We start from the raw sequence: 19,244 nt of genomic DNA on the forward strand, positions 1-19,244 counted from the left end.
AGCCGGCCGGTGAACGAACCACAGGCGCGGTAGCCCCGGTCCCCGAGAGTCGAACCCGAATCCTCCCAGGAAGCGTAGCGAGCGCATACCGCCGTACCTAGGTCGAGTTCCCAGCGTACGGAGCAGAGCAGAGCAGAGCAGAGCAGAGTACTCTAGGGTTCTGTGTGCAAAGAAGCATGCCTAGTATGGTGTGTCGGATGTAGGTACTCTGGTACCTGGGCTGGCAGTTCTCTCCGTCCAGAAGCCAGAGAGCAGCTCGCCCAGGCTGTGGGTACGTACCTTGCTTGGCTGTCCATGGTGTTCCCTGCACCGCTTGTCCGTGGTCAAGTTTCCAAGCTACACGCCCTCCTCCCTCGTCTCTCTCACTCTCTCTTTCTCTGGCCTGCCCCTCCCTCCTCTGCCCCTCCTTCTCCTCCTTCCATCCCATGAGTACCAAGTACTTTCCCTTTGCCGTTGCCCTCAACTTGCACCCTAGGCAGGTAAGGTAGGTGCGGATGCCTACCAATTGCTGCCCATGAATGGTGGCCCCCCCCCACCCCGGTCGACGGACAGTCCACTCAACCAGCAGCGAGCGACGAGGAAGAAGAGCAGCCACCAAACCCACCACTCACTCTCTGTGCTTCCTCGCACCCCGGGCAGGCCCTCTCTCGCCTGTGCCTCTTCCAATCTAGCGTAAACCAACCTTGTCGACCACCGCCGCTCCGCACCGCACCGCATTGCACCGCTCGCTGCAAGTATCGATGGTACGTACGGCCGCCTCTGCTCCTCCGCGGTTTTTTTTTTTTTTTTTTTGCCTCGCACCATGTACCCCAGTACTCTTGGTGGTCCCCTTCTCCGCCCATTGCCATCTCTCTGTGACTGACACTCAGTAGGCGGGCAGGCACGGATAGGTCCTTTCTACGCGGTACCTGACCTTGCCAGAGGGCAACGGGCTCTGGCGCTCGCTCGCTCGCTCGCCCTTCCTCTCTTCTGCCCCGGCTACTTGTTACCTTACCTTACCGTGCCAGTGCCAATGCCATTGCCAGTGCCACAGCTGCTGTTGCTGCTTGCTGCTGGCTGCCACCATTACCACCGCCACGACAACCACCACACCATCCAATCCATGCCTCTTTGCTCGCTGCTCGATCGCTCGTCCGTCCCCAACCTGCCTTTCGCAGCCAGAGTACCCACGGTCTTCTGCTCTGTTGGAGCTGGAGCTGGACCTGCCCTTGGACATGACCTAAGCCGTGGCATCCCCGTACCGCAGCCCGCAGCCCGCACCGCTCTGCGGATACCGCAGTACCCCAGTCGAGTTGGTACCTACCTCCCGTCCCCTCTCAACACCTGGTCCACGTCCTGCAGCACCCTGGCTTTACCTTGCCTACCTTGACCTTAGCTGCACCGGTCGGGGGCGTGGATGTATGATCTTGAGGACCGTAGTCTGTAGATGGGGTGGAGGGACTTCGACCTGCCTCCTCTTCTTTTCTCTCACCACCGAAAACAAAACCTTCCCACGCCCGGCTTCTTTCTTTTCCTTCTACCTCTCACGACTCCACCAACCACCTCCAATATTCCCCTTAGGACAGCCCAAGAGGCGAGGACGGTAAGTCTGAACCCAAACTTCTTCTATGCTCCCAATGCCTCTTAACCAGCCCTCCTACCCTTTCCCATAAGCGCCATCTCAGAACGAAAAGTCCTTGGTTTGGTTTCCATTCCTGCATCTCTGCTGCTGCACCCTCCACCCCCATCTTACACGCCAACTCTAGCTGATGTACCTGCATTAGAAGAGTTGGGTGAGCTCGACGAAGAGAGAAGAAGAAAAACAAAAAACCAACGACCTCGCTCGAAGTCCACGATTTGTTGTCTGGTCTCTGCGAAAGTGTTTGTGTGTGCTGCTTGTTCGGTACCTCTGCTTCGATAAGACCTTTCATACAAACGGCCTCCACCGCCTGTTACTCAGCTCCCCATTTCACAAGAAAAAAGGGCCATTCTCTCGCTTCCTACCGTCACCGTCCTCGGCGCCTTCGTGCAACCCGCCAAGCAAGTAAAGAACCAAGAGGTCAACCCAATCTCTTGTATTTACTCTGCCCTTCGACGACCGACGTCTGAAGACTGCTCTCTATTCGACCTTACCGATACGAAATAGCCATTGCAACAGTTCCCACGGCTTGACACAATCAGATGCTAACGTTATTGAAGCTCTGATTTCTTTTTTAACGACTGCTTACGACGCCCCACGACCGTCCTGATCTGTTTTCACTCAAGAAAAGTTCTCGTACCACGGTTATCGTTCCATCTTGCCTGGTAGCACCCTCACCGCTCGAACAACCTGACGTTTTTTTTTTGCGCCGTCAAACCTCGCCAACTGATTCCAACTGCGCTGTCGACTGCGCCGATTGGACAGGTCAATTTGACTGAACAACGCTCGACGCCTGGAAAGACAATTGCTGCTCTTTCCACGCTCGTGTGTTTTTGCAGCTGCCGCAGTCCAGAGGCTCGCTTCGCGACTCGGACTCCACTGACTGTCTGGCGTCAGGTACGAACCTTCGGGGCAACACCGTGAAGCTGGATCTACCGTCGATTTCTCAAGTGCAAACCCGGGGACCGACCGACGTGTCGTACTATAACAACTACGCAGCCCAGAGGTACATGAGCAGCGAGAGAGTGCCGTCTCTGCCATTGCCAAACTCGCATCAGGCATACTCGTCGGGTACCTCGTCACCCCGGGTCAGCTCTATTGGGTCCGCCTCAAGCTCGCACGCCTCGCAGTCGTCCTTCACCTCGGCCGCATCCTCCAACGGCCCCAAGACCCCCTCTCCTACTCTGCCCATCACCGCTACCATTCCTGGTTCCTCAAGCCAGCAGATCGGTGCATACGATAGCTACCCCGCCATGAATCAACCCGCTGCCGACATGTATTACTCGCAACACATGTCCGCAGGACAGGCGCCGCCGCCCCAGACCGTCACCTCTGGCGCCATGTCTTACCACTCACAGCACCCGCCGTTACAACCGACTCATATGCCCCAGTACGCCCCGCAACCCCAGTACTCCCAGTATGGCTACGCCAATGGTTTGACCTCGCCCCAGAGTGCGCAACCTGCTAGCCAGATGGGCCAAAACGTCCTTCCTTTGCCCGGTGTAGCAACCCAAGGCTTCCAAGGCTTTGACACCACCGGACAGGTTGCTCCCCCAGGAATGAAGCCCAGAGTGACAGCTACGCTGTGGGAAGACGAGGGCAGTCTGTGTTTTCAGGTCGAGGCCCGCGGTATCTGTGTCGCGCGCCGTGAGGGTAAGTTGCAATGCCATGCCACATTAGAACTGCAGTCGTTGACACCTTTGCAGACAATCACATGATCAATGGCACCAAGCTTCTCAACGTTGCTGGTATGACCCGCGGCCGCAGAGATGGCATTCTCAAGAGCGAAAAAGTGAGACATGTTGTCAAGATTGGCCCCATGCATTTGAAGGGTGTCTGGTAAGTTGAGCTCAGCGAAGACGCGTCTACTGCCGAGTTCCAGCTAACGCGACGCAGGATTCCATTTGAGAGGGCACTCGACTTCGCCAACAAGGAGAAGATTACGGAGCTCCTGTACCCGCTGTTTGTTCACAACATTGGTGCTTTGCTGTACCACCCCACAAATCAGACCCGCACCAACCAGGTCATGGCTGCTGCTGAACGTCGCAAGCAAGAACAGAACCAAATGCGCGGTGCTCCTCAGACCGGTGCCCCTGGGCTACCCTCCATTCAGCAACATCATCACCACATGAGCTTGCCTGGGCCCCAGCAGTCGCTGCCGTCCCACGCTCAAATGGGACGTCCCTCGCTTGATCGCGCGCACACCTTCCCCACGCCGCCGACTAGCGCCTCCAGCGTCATGGGCGGGAACATGAACGCTTCGGACAGCGGATTCCAGTGGGCACAGGGTCAAGGAATGGGCAGCGCTCAAGGCGCCAACCCGATGTCCATCGATACCGGCTTGAGCAACGCCCGTTCAATGCCCGCAACACCGGCCTCCACACCCCCGGGAACGACTATTCAGAACATGCAATCGTATCAGTCCGGCGCGCAACAGTACGACAACTCGAGACCGATGTATAACCCTTCCGCCCAACAGTCGCCGTACCAAGCTACCAATCCTTCTTCTCAAGACCGCCCCGTCTACGGCCAGCCCGACCCGTACGCTAAGAACGACATGGGACCTCCGACAACACGCCCCGCAACTTCTGGCGCTCCTCAGGACCAGAAACCCGCCAACGGAATTATCCACGCTGATCAATCCGGTGGTCAACCTGCCGGGGATGAGGAAGCTGAGCATGACCATGATGCCGAATACACCCACGACAGTGGCGCGTATGACGCCAGCCGTGCTTCCTACAACTACTCTGCTCCTGCCGTCGGAAACCTACCCGCTGAACATCAGCACCTCTCCCCTGAGATGACCGGCTCGCCGAGCCACCCGCCTGCGTCTGGTCGCGCAACTCCCCGCACAGCTGCTGCTCCTCAACCATACTACTCCCAGCAAGCTGGTTACAACACTCCTCCGCGTGTACCCCAACAACCCTCAAGCAACCTGTATAATGTAATGAGCAACGACCGTGGAACTGCTGCTGGAGCCGGAACCGGCGATGTTTACCAGCCTCAAGCCGATATGGGATCCATGTCAAACGGATACGCGTCCCAAATGAACGGTGCTGGCGGCATCAAGCGCGGGCGCGACGAAGACGACGACCTGCAGCGCCCATCAAGCGGCGGCGGCATGGACCTCAAGCGTCGCAAAACCCTCTTGGACTCACAAGTCCCGGCCATGGCGTACGCCCCGCCTGTGATGGCCCAGCAGCCGCGACGAAGGTAAAAAAAAAAAAAAAAAAACCTTCGCCGAGTCGATATTTTCCAACCTCTGCCGTTTGACACTTCATTTGAGGCGTTGTGGCTAAACCAGGGTACGAGACATGATCGGTCATGAACGTCTGAATTGATGATCTAGAGGCATCTAAATGACGCTTCTCGTCGCTCCTTGCACACACCATTTTCTTATCTGTCTTTGTATTCGCGAGACGACTTTCCGCCATCAACGTTACATGATGACGATTGACGACTCTCATTCCCTGATTTTAAATGCCCTCACGGCTGTACATGCTGATGACTGACGCTTGCATGGGGGAGGGACTTAATTCTAAAGACTCGGCTGTTATTCCTTTTTTTGTTTTTCTCATTGATCCTCGGGGCAACATACACACGTAAGAGACGGAGATTTGGGACCCCATGGCGCTTCCCTTCGCCTGTTATGAGCTCGGGCGAAGTAGCCACACTACTTTGAGGACTGATCACCTACATTACCTTGTTTCCGCTTTCCTTTTCTGTCTTGAATACAGGGGGGATCTGGCACCGAGCGTGTCAAGGGAAGGATGATGACTTTATGATGAATTTTTATTCTTTCACAAAAAGTGTGAGACGTTGGGAACTGTCTCTTTAAGGTAACGACTTGACGAAACGGAAATAAAAAGCTATTGTTGCTTCAGAAAAAAACTTGTTCATTTCGCTGTGAGCCTCTCGCGTCATTCAAGTGATCATGCCTGCTTTGGCGCCAGTTCACAGCCACATTGGAGCGTCAGACCGACATGATGTATTTGCAACCTCGACATCAAACACTAGAATGCTTAATAGGTGACTTTCTGCCGATTTTCAGCTCTCTGTTTTAAAACGCCTCGATGAGAATATTCACGAAGTATCAAACGAAAACATATGGAGAAAGGCCTGTCAAATCCAAAACTAGGTGTCACTCGCGCAAAGACATCATATATGCTTAAACCATGCTTACTAGAAGTGTGCATTTTGTAGGTAGGTCCTCTTTGTCAGAAGAACGGGACTTTAAATCAATTCATGTGCAGTCAACGAATGAAGGCGTGGGTGTACTCCCGGTTAAACCCCGGATGTGTGTGCTTTCCGAGGCAAGTAAGCCGGAGCTGACGTGCCTTCCTTCTCACCTTGCTACCCTTGCTACTGCGGGACGCGGTCAACTGCGTGTCGACTCCTCCAAACCTGCGGTGGAAACTGCCGTCTTCATTCCCCTGCCAGTATACAGAATTACTTCCTGTGACGTCTTTTTTCATTTTGTTTTTTGGCACATCTTTCGCACTGGCAATAGGCTTTTCTCCCCTCTTGATGATCACGAGAGAATTGGCAACACAGCACGGCGCGGTCGGATTCAGCCATAAATCGCGATCGCCCACAAACTCGATCGACCAGCTCCAACGATGGCTACTCCGACTCAGATGAAGCATGCCGCTTCGCAACAAGGCCGGACACCTTCACAGCTTGCTGCAGCGACACCACCGGTCTCGACACCCTTCTCAGCGTCCCAGACCCATGCAGCCTTCTCCCCTAGGGGTCCTCGGTCTTCGCCTCAGCAGTTTAAGAAATCGCCTGCGACCTCGACTACTCTTATGGGACACCCTAATGGCGCTCTCAACTTCGACAGTCCGTCTGCCGCAGCAGCTATGGGCGCCCTTGGAATAAGCGGCGGATTGGATATTGGCTTGGATCATGTTGGTGTCGGAGGATTCGGTGGTCTGGGAGGAATGGGCGAGGATGACAAGATCAAGCGCCTGGATTCGGTCATTGATATTCTTGGGGTCAGTCAAACCTGTCAAATTGCTTCTGCGACGAAGACTGACTAGTTTTTCTGGCAGAAAGCGAAAGGACGAGTGAGCGAAGCGGGCCTCGAGCGACTGACCCTCCGTACAGGTCTTACTAGCATCTGGGACGAGCACCGGTCGCCCGACGGCAGGAAGACCAAGATGCTTGTCATAGCAGGACAGGCTCTGACGGTGGACATTGTCTTGAACAACAACGTTGTGGAGAACGTCTCGTTGACCTTCCCGGAGTCGGCCCCAATCGTGACGAGGCACAAAGACCAAGCCGCCAAGATTCTACTCGAGGATCTCCAGCTTCGGCCGGACCAAAGTCCTCTGACCAAGACCCTGGACAAATTCTCTGAGAATCTGGAGCGCCTCGCAAATCTTGACAAGCTCAGTGTCATCCCCGGACTTGACTGCCAGGAGGCTCTGGCTGGCATCTTTGAGTGCTTGGAGCGTCTCTTCCGTTGGGAGCTGTCGAAGCTGCAGGAAGATGCCGCGATGGGCGGGAAGCCAGCGCGCTTTCTTCAAACCACAGTCATGTGCATGAAAAGCGGTCGCCCGATGATGCACGCCAGAGACATGGTCGGCCTCAGTGTCGAGTATTGGACGGAAAGACGTCATGTCATACCCAAGACGGAGACCGTCCGATACTGCGAGAAGCAAGAGAAGGTCTGGTCCATTCTCATAGGCTGCAAAGCGCTAGATGACGGAGAGTTATTCCCGCCCGTCCGCGTATCAGAGAGCTGGATATCCCAAAAGGTTGTTGCTGAGCCTGGTCCAGACGACATCCTTGCTGGCGCATCGGGCATCGACTGGCAGGAGCCAGAGGCGACGAGCCTCCCGCAAACCGACGACAACAAGGACAAAGGTATGGATATGGTGGGCCCAGATGGCAGTACAGAAAGACTTCCGAAAGTCAAGTTTATTGCAACACTGGCCCCGCCAGTCATAGTGCCACAATCCGTGTGGAACAACTTGCACAGCCTGACAGGCGCGGCGTCCCAACCTATGCTGGTCCCAATCCACACGTTTGACAGCATATCCTTCCCTATACCCGACGGGACCAACCACGATGCGAGCGAACTTCGTGTCATTTCTTGCCGGAGGGCGATACAGGTCCCGGGCGACGGCAACACAATCTCCCGAAGACACAAGAACACGCTTCTCATTTACAAGCCAGTCTATGGACAAACCGTAACTGAGCTCTCCTTTTCTCACCCTCGGCAACTTGTAGCCATGCTACCCATCCTTCGCCAGTATGCTCTGATATCAACACTGCTTGAGAGGAGCTTCGGCTCAGACATATCTGGACACCCACTGCCTGAGAAGGACCAGTCCATCGATACGGTCGAGGCGACGACGACTACATCAGCTGAATACGAGATGTTCATGTCCAACAAGCTTGGAGACAATGAACAAGAGTTGACAATCGATGTTGTCTTGACTGTACATCCGTCCGCTGGTTTACACGTCGTCTTCCCCTTCCGCAATGCGACCGCCAACGTTGATCTTCAGATCCAGGAGAATGGGCGGGTGCACATCGTATCGCAAAATATCGTGCCCGCAGTTGATGAGGATGTAGCGGCAGCGGATAAGGGCAAACACAAGCAACTTACTCCGGAGGATCTGGGCAAGCTGCTTGAGGTGATGGAAGACCTCTGCTCCTGGGCAGAATGGATTCGGAGTAATCTTTCATAAGCCGTTGGACGCGCGGTGGGGGTGGAGTGAACCACGGACAGACTTCATTACCGGCTGCGGAGTGGCTGTTTGTTTTTTCTCTATAATTGATACCCAGCACATTCTCTCTCTTTACTGGAGGCATGGCATTCAAGGCTGGCTCTCCTCGTATTGTACAGGGAGAAACTTCGATATCCAAGATATTGGGCTCCTAGAGGAAAATAGGTCGACTCGATCGACAAAGAAACGGACAACATTGGGGTCTTGTGGCGTTTGGATTATTGGCATGGTTGGCGCGGCTGGCTTGCGACTGCCGACGTCAAAGTGAACCCGAACAAAGGGTTCCGCTGGGGTGGCTTTGGTGTACGTTAGATTCCTCCTCTTCCTCTAGTTCCCATTGCCCGCATGAACCGAGCTCAAAGAAGCAATTTTATATAATGACGTCCTGTCTGGGCGTGGAGGCTTCACATGGCCTAGGCCACCACTTTCAGCGTTGATCGATCGACCATCGTAGCAACTCACACCGCGCCAACCTCGTTTATCGAAAGTTTGCTAGGGAATATCACATGTATAAGCAAGTCACGATGCTGGGGTTCAGATGTGTGGATGGACTCTCCTTCCTCGAGAAGCTCCTCACGGTCCATCCAGTCTATCGCGGTCAAACGCCGCTCGGCCTCATGAGCTGACTGGTCCTGCTACTCGCTTGTGATTAATCTTCCCGCACCTGGGCATTGGCATGTTTACGTGCTGCCATCTAGAGCCTTAGAATCTGATCTTCATGGAGTCATATTTCTGCTCAGCGGACTGCGGGCGAACATATCAGTAGGAGGATATGATGAAAATCATTGGAGAGAAACGTCTATTAGTTACTTCCCATCGGGTTATTCTTCGTCGTTTCCACGAACTATTAGCGTAGAAATTGCAATGTCATGAGATTTTTGTCAGGTCTATCCAGGAAAATCTTGCGTATACTTTGGCTCGACGTGGACGCCCTTTGCCCAGCCTCTCTCTCGGGATGAGGCGAATCTCAACTCACCCAGGACATTCCGAGACGGGCGTGATCCCTTGTCTTCAACATTGGGTCACGGCACGGGAAAGAGGTCGCGTATGTGATGGCATGCGAGAGACGGGTGCGTCGCGCACCCCATCACCGGATAGCACAACAGCAGCCACGGGGCCGCACATAGACGCAGAACGGGCGTCTCCGGCAGAAAAAGAAGCAAAGATGGGAAACAATCTCATGACCTTTGGTCCCGGGTGCACTTCGGGTGGCGACAACGGCGGCTGCGCGGCCAGCCCGGCTCGGACGCACGGCTACGGTAGCCAGGCTGGACGTGGAACGGGGGCTTGAACAGACGGCAACGGTCTACAACAGCTACTAGCTACCTCTAGGGGCCATTTTCTTTTTCTTTGGTTCTCTGTTGTCTACTACCAATGTACTTTTGTGCGGTTTCTTTTCCTTCTTGGAATTGATATCTTCTCTCTTCCCGTGGACACGATTGTCTGAGACGGGGTTTTGCAGATAGGTAGAGACATTGTTTCTTCGAATCGCCTATTTGCTTGCATCCCTTTCTTTTCGTTCCCTTCCGCGCGGCGGTTGTTTCGGAGGTCGGGAGTCTGTGCTGTGCCTGTCGTAGATGGGGGGGGGGGAGGGAGAGGATCCTACAATACGGGGATGACATTGACAATGAGCTGCTGGCCTTGGAGGGGAAAGGGGAGGGGCAAAGAGGGAGGGGAGGATTCAAGGGGTGGCGGATTGGAATCCACCGGTATCGATAGGCGATGGAGGGGAGGGAGGGGAGGTTGTTGATTTGTTTGTTGACTTTGAATTTACACCCATCAACAAACAACAATAAAGGGTGCTTTAATATGATATCCGGTGTAATATGGGAAGGGGGGCCAGATGGGAAATTGGAGGTCGGTTTTTTGGCATTCTCCCGATTAGATAGACACCTGCCTACCGTATTAGTGGCTTTCGGAGGACGGGAAGATTTTCTGGGGGCCTGTTGGCTGCCCGCTGGGCCTCGGAGCAGAGGAGACGTCAATATCGAGCAATTTCTGGGTCTTCTGCCCAGGTTTCGGGGTCGATGGACCGCGGGCTGTGGCACAAAGAGGAGCACTGGGGACGGGGGCCACTCTGTCCATGGGTTGGACGTCCGTCTCTTGTCTTGTTCCCGGTCCTCTTCCTCCGCTGCAACTGCGGCACGATACATCTGACAGGAAGGCGATCTGTTTCTCAACCTTTTGCTTTGCACGTGCGGAAACGAACATATTGCATTTTACCGTATACCAGAGATTTGACCGGAGGAGAAACTGAGAAAAAAACGGGGTCTTCACCACCTCAGGTCATCTCATCTAGTGTTATCTATGGTTCTTTCTTTGGGTTGTGTGGCTTGGATTCAATATCTTGCGTACTGGTGTAACCCTGATGATACCTTTGCATCTTGGCCTGGGCATTGCGTCGCCTTGCAGCCACTTCCCGTCCATCCCTTGTCTTGCCGCCCGATACGACGAGTCGTTCCTGTGCCGTCTTGTCTCTTGTTGGGTTCTCTTCCTCCGGCATGGAACGTAACCAACCAGGACGTGGGCGACCGACGAAGGGACAAGTGTGGAATAAAAAAAAAAGAGAGGTCAAAGAGTGTCTGAGCTCTGGAGGGAGGAGAGGCTCGAACGGCGATCCAAGCTCCTGCCCCTCCCCGCCCTGGTGGGCCACCGAAACGGGAGCGCGATCTTGTCGCAGCCCGGTTATTTTTGACGCAACCAACAGCCCGTTGAAGAGGAGCAACAGGTGAAGATAGCGTGGCGAGGATCAGTGGATGAGGCCAGTTTGTCGGTAGTTTAGTGGTGACGAGGTGACGGGACGGATAGGGAGGGGGTGGAAACACCAATTCCTTTTTATTCTTAGAGGAAACCTTGTAAGCCGCTGCCGCGCCCGAAGTGTTAGATCATCCAGACCATTCCCAATGTTCCAGGACTTTCTTGCGCTGGTGGGCAGAAAATGAGATTTCAGGGAGAAAAAGACAGCGGGGAGGAGACTTCTGGTTTCCTGGAATGGGAGGACCGGTCGGTGGACCATTCAGCGCCGGCGTCTTTCTGGAAGCCGACCTGGAAAGCTAGATGTTGCCTGTCGTCTGGAGCTTTTCAATGTTGAACACAATGGGCAGGTCGCAAGTCGCAGGTCACGATGAAGACAGAAGCGAAATGATGGCGGTCGCAAGCATGAAATCGTAATATCGGGCGTAATCAATCGCGGACCCTGTCATTCCCCCCATTGAGCGATGGACAGTAAAATGGATAGGAAAAGTGACCAATGTGCGTAACAGCAGGGTCCGGGTATCTGAGAGGTATGCCACTGGTAGGTGGTGAGGCAAGCACGCAAGGTTGAATGCTGTTTGGCGGTGGATGGCGATGACGGTGGTGACGGTGGTAGTAGCAGCCTCAGCCGAATGCTCAGCTACGCCGTAGGGACCGAAGGGCGCTGGGCTGATGGGTACTCGCAAAACTGGTGGTGAGGCTCGCAAATGATAAGTATTGTTGACATTGGCGAACAAAACAAAAACATTTTTTGTTTTGTTTTGGTCTCGGCTGTGGCTTGTCGCGTTTGTTTAGTGGCCTGGCTCCATCGTCCATGGATCATCCGTCCTGCCACTTTGATGATGAACCCACCTTTTGCCGCTGCCCGACAGTCGCAAATGCAGTCATTGTTCTCCGCAGGGTGATGATGCTGAGGTGCGTCTTGACACAGCGAAGCTGAAGAGAGGGTAAGAGTCAGAGGAGCGTTTCGCTGCGTCTGGATGGGGAGCGTCAGCATCAAGCGGACAAGTGGCAGTCGAATCGTGGCTTTGAGACCAGGGACCAGTTGACACTGCAGCAGCTACTGCAGTGTGCGAGCGACTGATCAAGGCACACGGGATCCGGCCGGCGGGGAGGTGAGGTGGTAGGCATGCACGAGGTAAGGCCAGCACCGCAGGACCACAATCCACGACTGAGAATGGAACCTAGCAAAGAGGGGCACAGTCGCACAGGCGCCTTTTCCCTCAGGTCGACCGTCAGTGTGTTGGGACTGGAGAAACCCTGGTGGGAAGGCTCGCTCGCCTGTCGTCTGGTATTTTACGTGCAAGATGCTGACCCTTGACTCCATGTAGTGTGCGGGTGGGCGGACGCTGCTGCAAGTCGTGACGCACAGAACAGGAGGCCCAAGGAGAAAAATATAGGGGCTCGACTGATGTTTCTCGTCTGCTCTCGGATTTCAGTATGTTATTTTTTTGTGTCAATTTTCGCTCCGTGAAGTGTGCTCATGAGGTGCGGCATGGCTGCATGAGACCTCAGACGCGTGGGCGGGACCCTGCAGGCAGAGGGCAGACGCAGCCAATGAGCGGTACTGGTAGACGTCCGAAAAGGCATCCCCTGGGTTGTGTCCGGGGACGGCCCCTGGTCTATTTGGATGCCAGACCGTTGGGTTCGAGCATGTTAGTTGTTAGTGATGTCAGGGCGGGCGAGGGACGACGGGGGGGAGGGGGGCTGCAGACACATTGTTGATTGATGTCTGATACTGGGCGACAAACGAACAACTAGAAGAAAGTCGACTGTCGGCTCCCGAATGCGAAGTCCAAGACATGATGTAGCCTCGGGATTCTTCATTCGAGACGTCTTCATGCCTCTCCAGGTTTTGTTTTTTTCCCCAATCCGGGACCTGCAGGTGCGACAGCAAGCGACTTTGCGACCAGCTGCAGCCTCAGGTCGGTCTTTCCTTAGCAGAGACCAGCCAGCCCCACCAGCTCCCGACGCGTCTGTCACGTGATAAGCCACCACCTTTCCTCTTTCGGAAGTCGTGTAAACAACACACACGCCACGCGCGCCATCGCGAAAAGCAGTAGCAGCGGCTTTCCAGGACTTGGGTCTTTTCTTTTCTCTCCGTTCCAAACCTGAACCATCCACTCAGCTTGCGTCCTCAGCGCCTGGAGCCACCCAGAAGGCTCCATTCTGACTGCGATTCCCCAGTGTGTCCAAGGCCTTTGGCTGCCCGCCTGCCCTGTCCTGTCCTGTCCTGTCCTGCCCATCTATCCCATCCCAACTTTCCCACCAAGATAGAGCAAGACCCAGGCCAGCCCACTATCAGCACTTCACCCACCCACTTTGTTGCGCGCGCAATTCACTTGTACTGGCGCATCCGCACCCGCTCCCGCACCCAACCACCCACCACCCACTCTCTCTCACACAACCCGACGCACACACTTCATCCTCTTACACCGCGCATCCTTCCACCTTCCTTTGCGCCCAAGTCTCGCCCTCTCTCACACACTCATCCTTTGCCTTCTGAGGGTGCCTGTCCTTGTCTGCAGCCTTCCAAGTTTACAAGGCCAATAAGAGTCAGAGATACCTTCGCTGCCCAAAGGGCTTTGCCACCCGCCTCACCCAACCAACTCTCACCACCACCAACACGACACGACACAACACAACGCGAAAGAGAGAAAGGACCCCTACTTCCTCTCACCCTCCACCCCAGCCTCTCTTTTTCCTGGCCATGACTTGAAAGAGTCGCCTGCCGATCACAAGTCGCGACACAAGCACCAGGGGAATGAAGATGCGAAGCAAGACGCATGCCTAACCGTTCCTGCTTGACATCCCCCCTCAGACCTTAGCGCCATGCAGTAGATGCACTTGCGCTCCCGTCCCGTCCCTTCTTCCTGGCCCTCCTGCCTGGGCCCTTCCCTCCTTTTCCACCCTTCAACTTCTTTCTGCAACACCACGTCCCACCAGCATCGAACCAAGAAAGAGGGCGCTCTTTCCGCCTATCCAGGCCTCATCGCCTCAACCACGTGTAACTGCTCCCACCTGAGGGACTCCCGCAAGTCTCCTCCGTCCTATCAACAACCGCTTTGGGATAGGACCCCGAAACATCGACGATACACACTTCCGCGCGCGCCTCAGGAAGCTGCGCCCTCGGAGTCCGCATCTCTTCAGATCGCCAACAAGTTCCCGTATAGGCCAAACAACACACGCGCCATAGGCCAACCACCAACCCTCGACTCGACTCGAATCGACACGCCTCATCTCCATCCATCGATCGCACCTTTGCTCCACCACCACCTACGCGGAGCAGCCAGCGAAACAGTATTCCGACGACCAATACCCAGCGACAGTTTGCTTGCCCTCCCAGGATTGATTGATTCATTGCTTGCTACGAAGATACACCAACATTACGGCGCTCAGCTCTTTGTATTTTGACAGCGAATCCCAAGAAAGAGAAAAAAAAAACGATAGACCACACAACAAAACAAGACACTCAAAGAACGCCATCCAACCAACATGTCGTTCTCTAACAGCAGCGGAGGAACACTCACTGTTCCCAGCCCAACACATGTCCACCATGTGGATGTGCTTGCCTCCTCTGTGAGGGGCCTGAGAAGGTCACTCTCCAGATCGCCCTCCAAGTTCAGCCTGGCGCGCACCAACTCTCTTGAGAGCACCGATAGCTCTCACAGCGGATCCCACACACCAGTCCAGCAGCAATCGCCATGCCGACGATACACACCAACACCAACACCACCTAGTAGCAGTGGCAGCAACAGTGGCATCAGCGGCCTGCAGGACCAGCAACCCCTCAGCTTTACCCCAGCTGGCCTTCCTCCTTCCATGCTGACCTCTACTACGCCCTTGAGCTCGCCCCCAAGCCTGGCCACGCCATTCCGCCCCAGCGTCCGCCTCTCTCTGCGCTCTGCAAAGTCATCCAAGGTGACGGGCAGCCCTTCGCGGCCAGTAACTCGACTTCGAACTTCGCCCAAGTCACCTCTCAAGCGCGCTCTGAACGCTACCTCTGACTCGGGAAATTCTACTCCTTCTTGCCCCTCGTCTGCTTCAAGCTCCGAAAGCCCCGGCCAGGAAAACAACGGCCAGGTCAGCCCGCTGTCCAGATCGAACTTTCAAAAATCATCACGCCACAGTTTCCATCTTGACGGCACCGGTCACGCTCAGCAAGCGAGTATTTTCAGGTCGATCGAAGGCCAGGGTGAGTCGCAGGCAGTCCCGGGATCAGGCGCACTGAAGCGCAGCGACGCCATCATGAATCTCGACCAGGCCTCGCTTGGCAGCCCGGTCGCGAAGCGCCGCAGTTTGCACGGAATTTCAAGTTTTGGCCAGACCACACCTGATTTCAACATTTTTGACAACAACGCGAATACCAACAACAGCAACAGCGGCACACCGGGCAAGACGAATTTTGACATTCACGACGAAGCCAACCGCGAGTACGAGCTCTTTGGATCATCCGGCTCTTCTTCAAACCGGGACCCTCTCCCTTCACCGACCCCGCCTCCCCAGGCCCCGCGCCGGACTGGATCACTGCGCAAGTCCACCCTCCAGCAAAGACAACACGACCGGAGTTCTTGGGGACGTCGGTCAGGTGCAAACCACCTGGCACAGATGAGCGGAGACTTTTCAACGCCCAACAGCAAGAACAGACCGCGCTTGTCAATGGATCAGTTCCTTCCCCCTCAAGCTCCCCGCGACAGCCCGTTCTCATCGAACCCACCGTTGCCCAACCCTTCCGCTCACCCAATTGAGCGGTCATCACACCAGCCTCACCCGCTGTCTAAGACGCTGGTCACTTCAACATCGGGAAACAGCCTGGAGGAGCAGAATAACAGCATGCCTCCTCCGTCGCTCTTCGAGAAGCCCCGCGCTCCCATCAATTTCGCAAAGTCGATGCCTTATGGCTCTTCTCGGCCCTCCTTCATGCAAGAGGACAACAACGAGAATGTCACTCCCTTCAAGGCGGCCAAGCCTTGGGCTGGAGCCTTCATGTCTACGGGCCTTGTCTCTAAGGTCAACCGCAACCCCGAGGAGTTCGACAACAAGCTAACCATGCCCGACACTCCCTGCAAGAAGCCCACCAACGGCTTTGCCACCTTCCCACCACCGCCTGGCAGTGTGATGAAGAAGAACAACCGCTACTCGTTCGGTGGTATGCCATCAACCCCTTTCAACGCACCGGGAGCTCCATCATCTCGCAGCACATTCGGCAACCCAGGAAAGGGCCTTGGCATCTTCCAGCGCATGGGATCGCGCCATGCCCGCCGAGGCAGTGTCTTGAGTTTGGACGATGATAAGAAATTCTCCCTTGACACCAACTTCAACGTCGACCTCGCAACTGCTACTACTGACGCCCCCCCGACACCCACGAAGCAGGGTCTCACCCCTAGCTTGAGCAACCTGAGTGAGCAGAGCATCGAGAGCCCCAGCGCTAAGAGATCGCTGCCCTTTTCCGCCGTTCGGCCAATGATCTCTAGAGAATCTACTGGTGAGTGTACTCCAGAGAGAAAGTCCAACAATAGGGGCGCCAGTGGTCCATTGTCAAGCTCTCCCCTTGGCTCCACTGGTTCTCCGACCAGCGGACTGTCTCCTACTTCGCGTCTTTCCTTGCCGTCGTTTGGTCGTTCGAGATCCTGTCGGGGCTTCAGCGCCCCTTCGCCTTTACGGACTCGATTTTGTCCCTCGACGTTTGAGCCTCAGAAGGACATGTTGGCTAAGATGACTTCTCACGATACAGCTAGCCCAGTTGAACAGCGCTCTCCTCGAACCCCCTCTACGCACATGGCCATTCCTGACGCCAGCTGCCTCTCGATTTCTAACCCACCTGAGCCGAGGAGCGTAGCTGCTCCATCCACCCCCTCTGGACGCGATTCCTTCCAGAGCACCACGACTCAGCTCATGACCCCAGTCAATGTCCGCGGCGGTGCTGATGTTGATGACTCTCTCTACTCTCGCTTCGACAAGGTTGAGATGGTTGGCAAGGGTGAATTCTCCTCCGTCTACCGGGTGGTGAAGTCTGGCTACTCTCGCGCTTCCTTCCTCTCCGTGTTTAGTGGAACACCCACGAAGAACTCTCGCGAAAGCCCTGAGCCCGACCGCATCTACGCTGTCAAGAAGGCTCGCCGTCCGTTCACGGGGCCCAAGGATCGCCTAGCCAAGCTGAGAGAGGTCCAAGCGCTTCAGGCCTTGACTCACGCTGACCATGTGCTTCACTATGTCGACAGCTGGGAGGCCAACCAGTACCTGTACATCCAGACCGAGTTCTGTGATGAGGGCACGCTGGACAAGTTCCTGAGCAATGTCGGCCGCAAGGGCAGACTGGATGATTTCCGTATCTGGAAGGTCATCCATGACATTGGCCTGGTAAGTTGACCGGACTTTCCTTGGCATTGACATGACTGACGAATATGCAGGGTCTGCAAAGCATTCACGAGGCTGGGTTCATTCACCTCGATTTGAAGCCCGCTAACATTCTCATTACCTTTGAGGGCATCCTCAAGATTGGTGACTTCGGCCTGGCCACCGAGTGGCCTGCTGCTAAGGGCGTCGATGCCGAGGGTGACCGAGAGTACATTGGCCCCGAGATCCTCCGTGGCGAATTCAACAAACCCGCGGACATCTTCTCTCTCGGACTCATCACTATCGAAATGGCTGCGAACGTTGTCCTTCCTGACAATGGCCCTACCTGGATCGCCCTGCGTTCTGGTGACCTTTCGGAAGTCCCTAGCCTGACCTTCAGTGCCACCACCACGACTAGTGCTCAACGCGACGCGGCTGGAGTGCCGACCATGCAGTCCTTCGATGACCCCCTTCTGGCTCAAACCAGCGCTCCCGACATCAGCCTTCACTCTGGAATTGCCCCTATCAGAGTCAACGTCGTGATGGATGATTCAAGCAGCCCCTTCATCACCCGCAAGCGCACTGAGCTGAGGTCGCCCCCCGATTTCATGAGCGACCCTTTTCACCCCAGCTCACTCGACCAGATTGTCCGTTGGATGATTCGACCTGAACCGAGTGAGCGACCTACTATCCAGCAGCTGCTGTCGACTCCTGCGATGACCTGGGTCGCGGATCGTCGCAGATCAGCTGCAACCGTCTTTGAGGGCGTGTGGGGACCTAGCGAGTCCACCTCACTTCCCACTCTGATTGACGAAGCCTTGATCGATGAGACGATCGAGAACGCCGTCATTGACGAAGACACTGAAATGATGGACGTTTAAGCACGTCTACTTATACAGCCGCATCGACGGCTCACACATTTCTCTCGCCTCCGAGCACCATTGGAGCGCATGGGGATTTTGCGACATGTCTGGATTTTACGATTCTGGCTGCATCGCTGTTGAAGTGGATACGGCGAAATCGTGTTGGAATCATAGCAAGGGCGTTGGAAGGCGAGCATATACTTCGCTTTGGCCTTTGAAAACTACCTTGTTGCGGCGGCGTTCACTTACGACATAACGATGCTACGGTTCAGCCGAACGATCAATTCCGTGAGGCCTGCAGCGTATATTGCGTTTGTGTCTTTTTCTGATTGTACGCTTGGCGACATTTCATGATACGAACCAGCTGGAATCGACATCCTTCCAACAACGTTCTCAACATACCCTATTGATGGACATTGCTTCCACAGCATCATCAACGAATTGTTTCGAAAAGAATTGAAAGTTTAACGGCTTGGAGGCATCGCTTAGCACTTGACTGAGCATTTCCTCTGTCTGCCCCGGCCTTTGAAAGACTTTCGTGTATAGACTAGATCTGGATTCTTTCGAGGAGTGCCTGAAACGGCACCGGCTCCGCAGCAATCTGGCGTCGAGGACGGAAACAAAAAGGGAACCAGGAAAATGGTTTTTTTCTGTTAGAGGCCTGAGAGACACGGAACGTCTCTTGGCAAAAGGCATCATGCGGCGATGACGGTTACAGGGGTTTTTCACGAACACTAGGGGCCTTCCTGAAGGAGGTCAATACTGCATTGTCCGCAAACACATCATGTATATATGGGTCATCCTGTCAGAGCATCGACCGGCGATTGGAGGAGTGGAGGAGCAGGGCAAAGGGCTTCTTGCCTGCCCTCGGTTGTCGTTTTCTTTTCTTGTTTTTTTTCTTCTCTCTTGTGAGAATACTGCATGGTAACCGTA

At 55.0% G+C, this 19,244-nt stretch overlaps 3 protein-coding genes across 3 annotated transcripts; all 3 read left to right on the forward strand.

Moving 5' to 3' along the window:
* Nucleotides 1-1,012: 1,012 nt before the first annotated feature.
* On the forward strand, nt 1,013-4,835 carry STUA (Cell pattern formation-associated protein STUA; the record flags this gene model as incomplete). Its single annotated transcript, XM_066151645.1, has 6 exons — nt 1,013-1,295; nt 1,566-1,582; nt 1,764-1,772; nt 2,458-3,271; nt 3,325-3,457; nt 3,515-4,835. 6 exons carry the CDS (start codon nt 1,013-1,015, stop codon nt 4,833-4,835), a joined length of 2,577 nt encoding a protein of 858 aa, XP_066008954.1.
* Nucleotides 4,836-6,237: 1,402 nt separating this feature from the next.
* Nucleotides 6,238-8,319, forward strand: CGGC5_v006071 (uncharacterized protein; the record flags this gene model as incomplete). The annotated part of the gene is made up of 2 exons (XM_032033649.1): nt 6,238-6,615; nt 6,673-8,319. 2 exons carry the CDS (start codon nt 6,238-6,240, stop codon nt 8,317-8,319), a joined length of 2,025 nt encoding a protein of 674 aa, XP_031887310.1.
* Nucleotides 8,320-14,607: 6,288 nt separating this feature from the next.
* Nucleotides 14,608-18,329, forward strand: wee1 (Mitosis inhibitor protein kinase wee1; the record flags this gene model as incomplete). Its single annotated transcript, XM_032033651.1, has 3 exons — nt 14,608-16,597; nt 16,847-17,472; nt 17,523-18,329. The coding sequence occupies 3 exons, from the start codon at nt 14,608-14,610 to the stop codon at nt 18,327-18,329; spliced, it is 3,423 nt and encodes a 1,140-aa protein (XP_031887268.1).
* Nucleotides 18,330-19,244: the final 915 nt, after the last annotated feature.

Source organism: Colletotrichum fructicola (assembly GCF_000319635.2).
Source record: "Colletotrichum fructicola Nara gc5 chromosome Unknown KSG_Nara_v1_contig03, whole genome shotgun sequence".
In the NCBI taxonomy this organism is placed as follows: domain Eukaryota; kingdom Fungi; phylum Ascomycota; class Sordariomycetes; order Glomerellales; family Glomerellaceae; genus Colletotrichum; species Colletotrichum fructicola.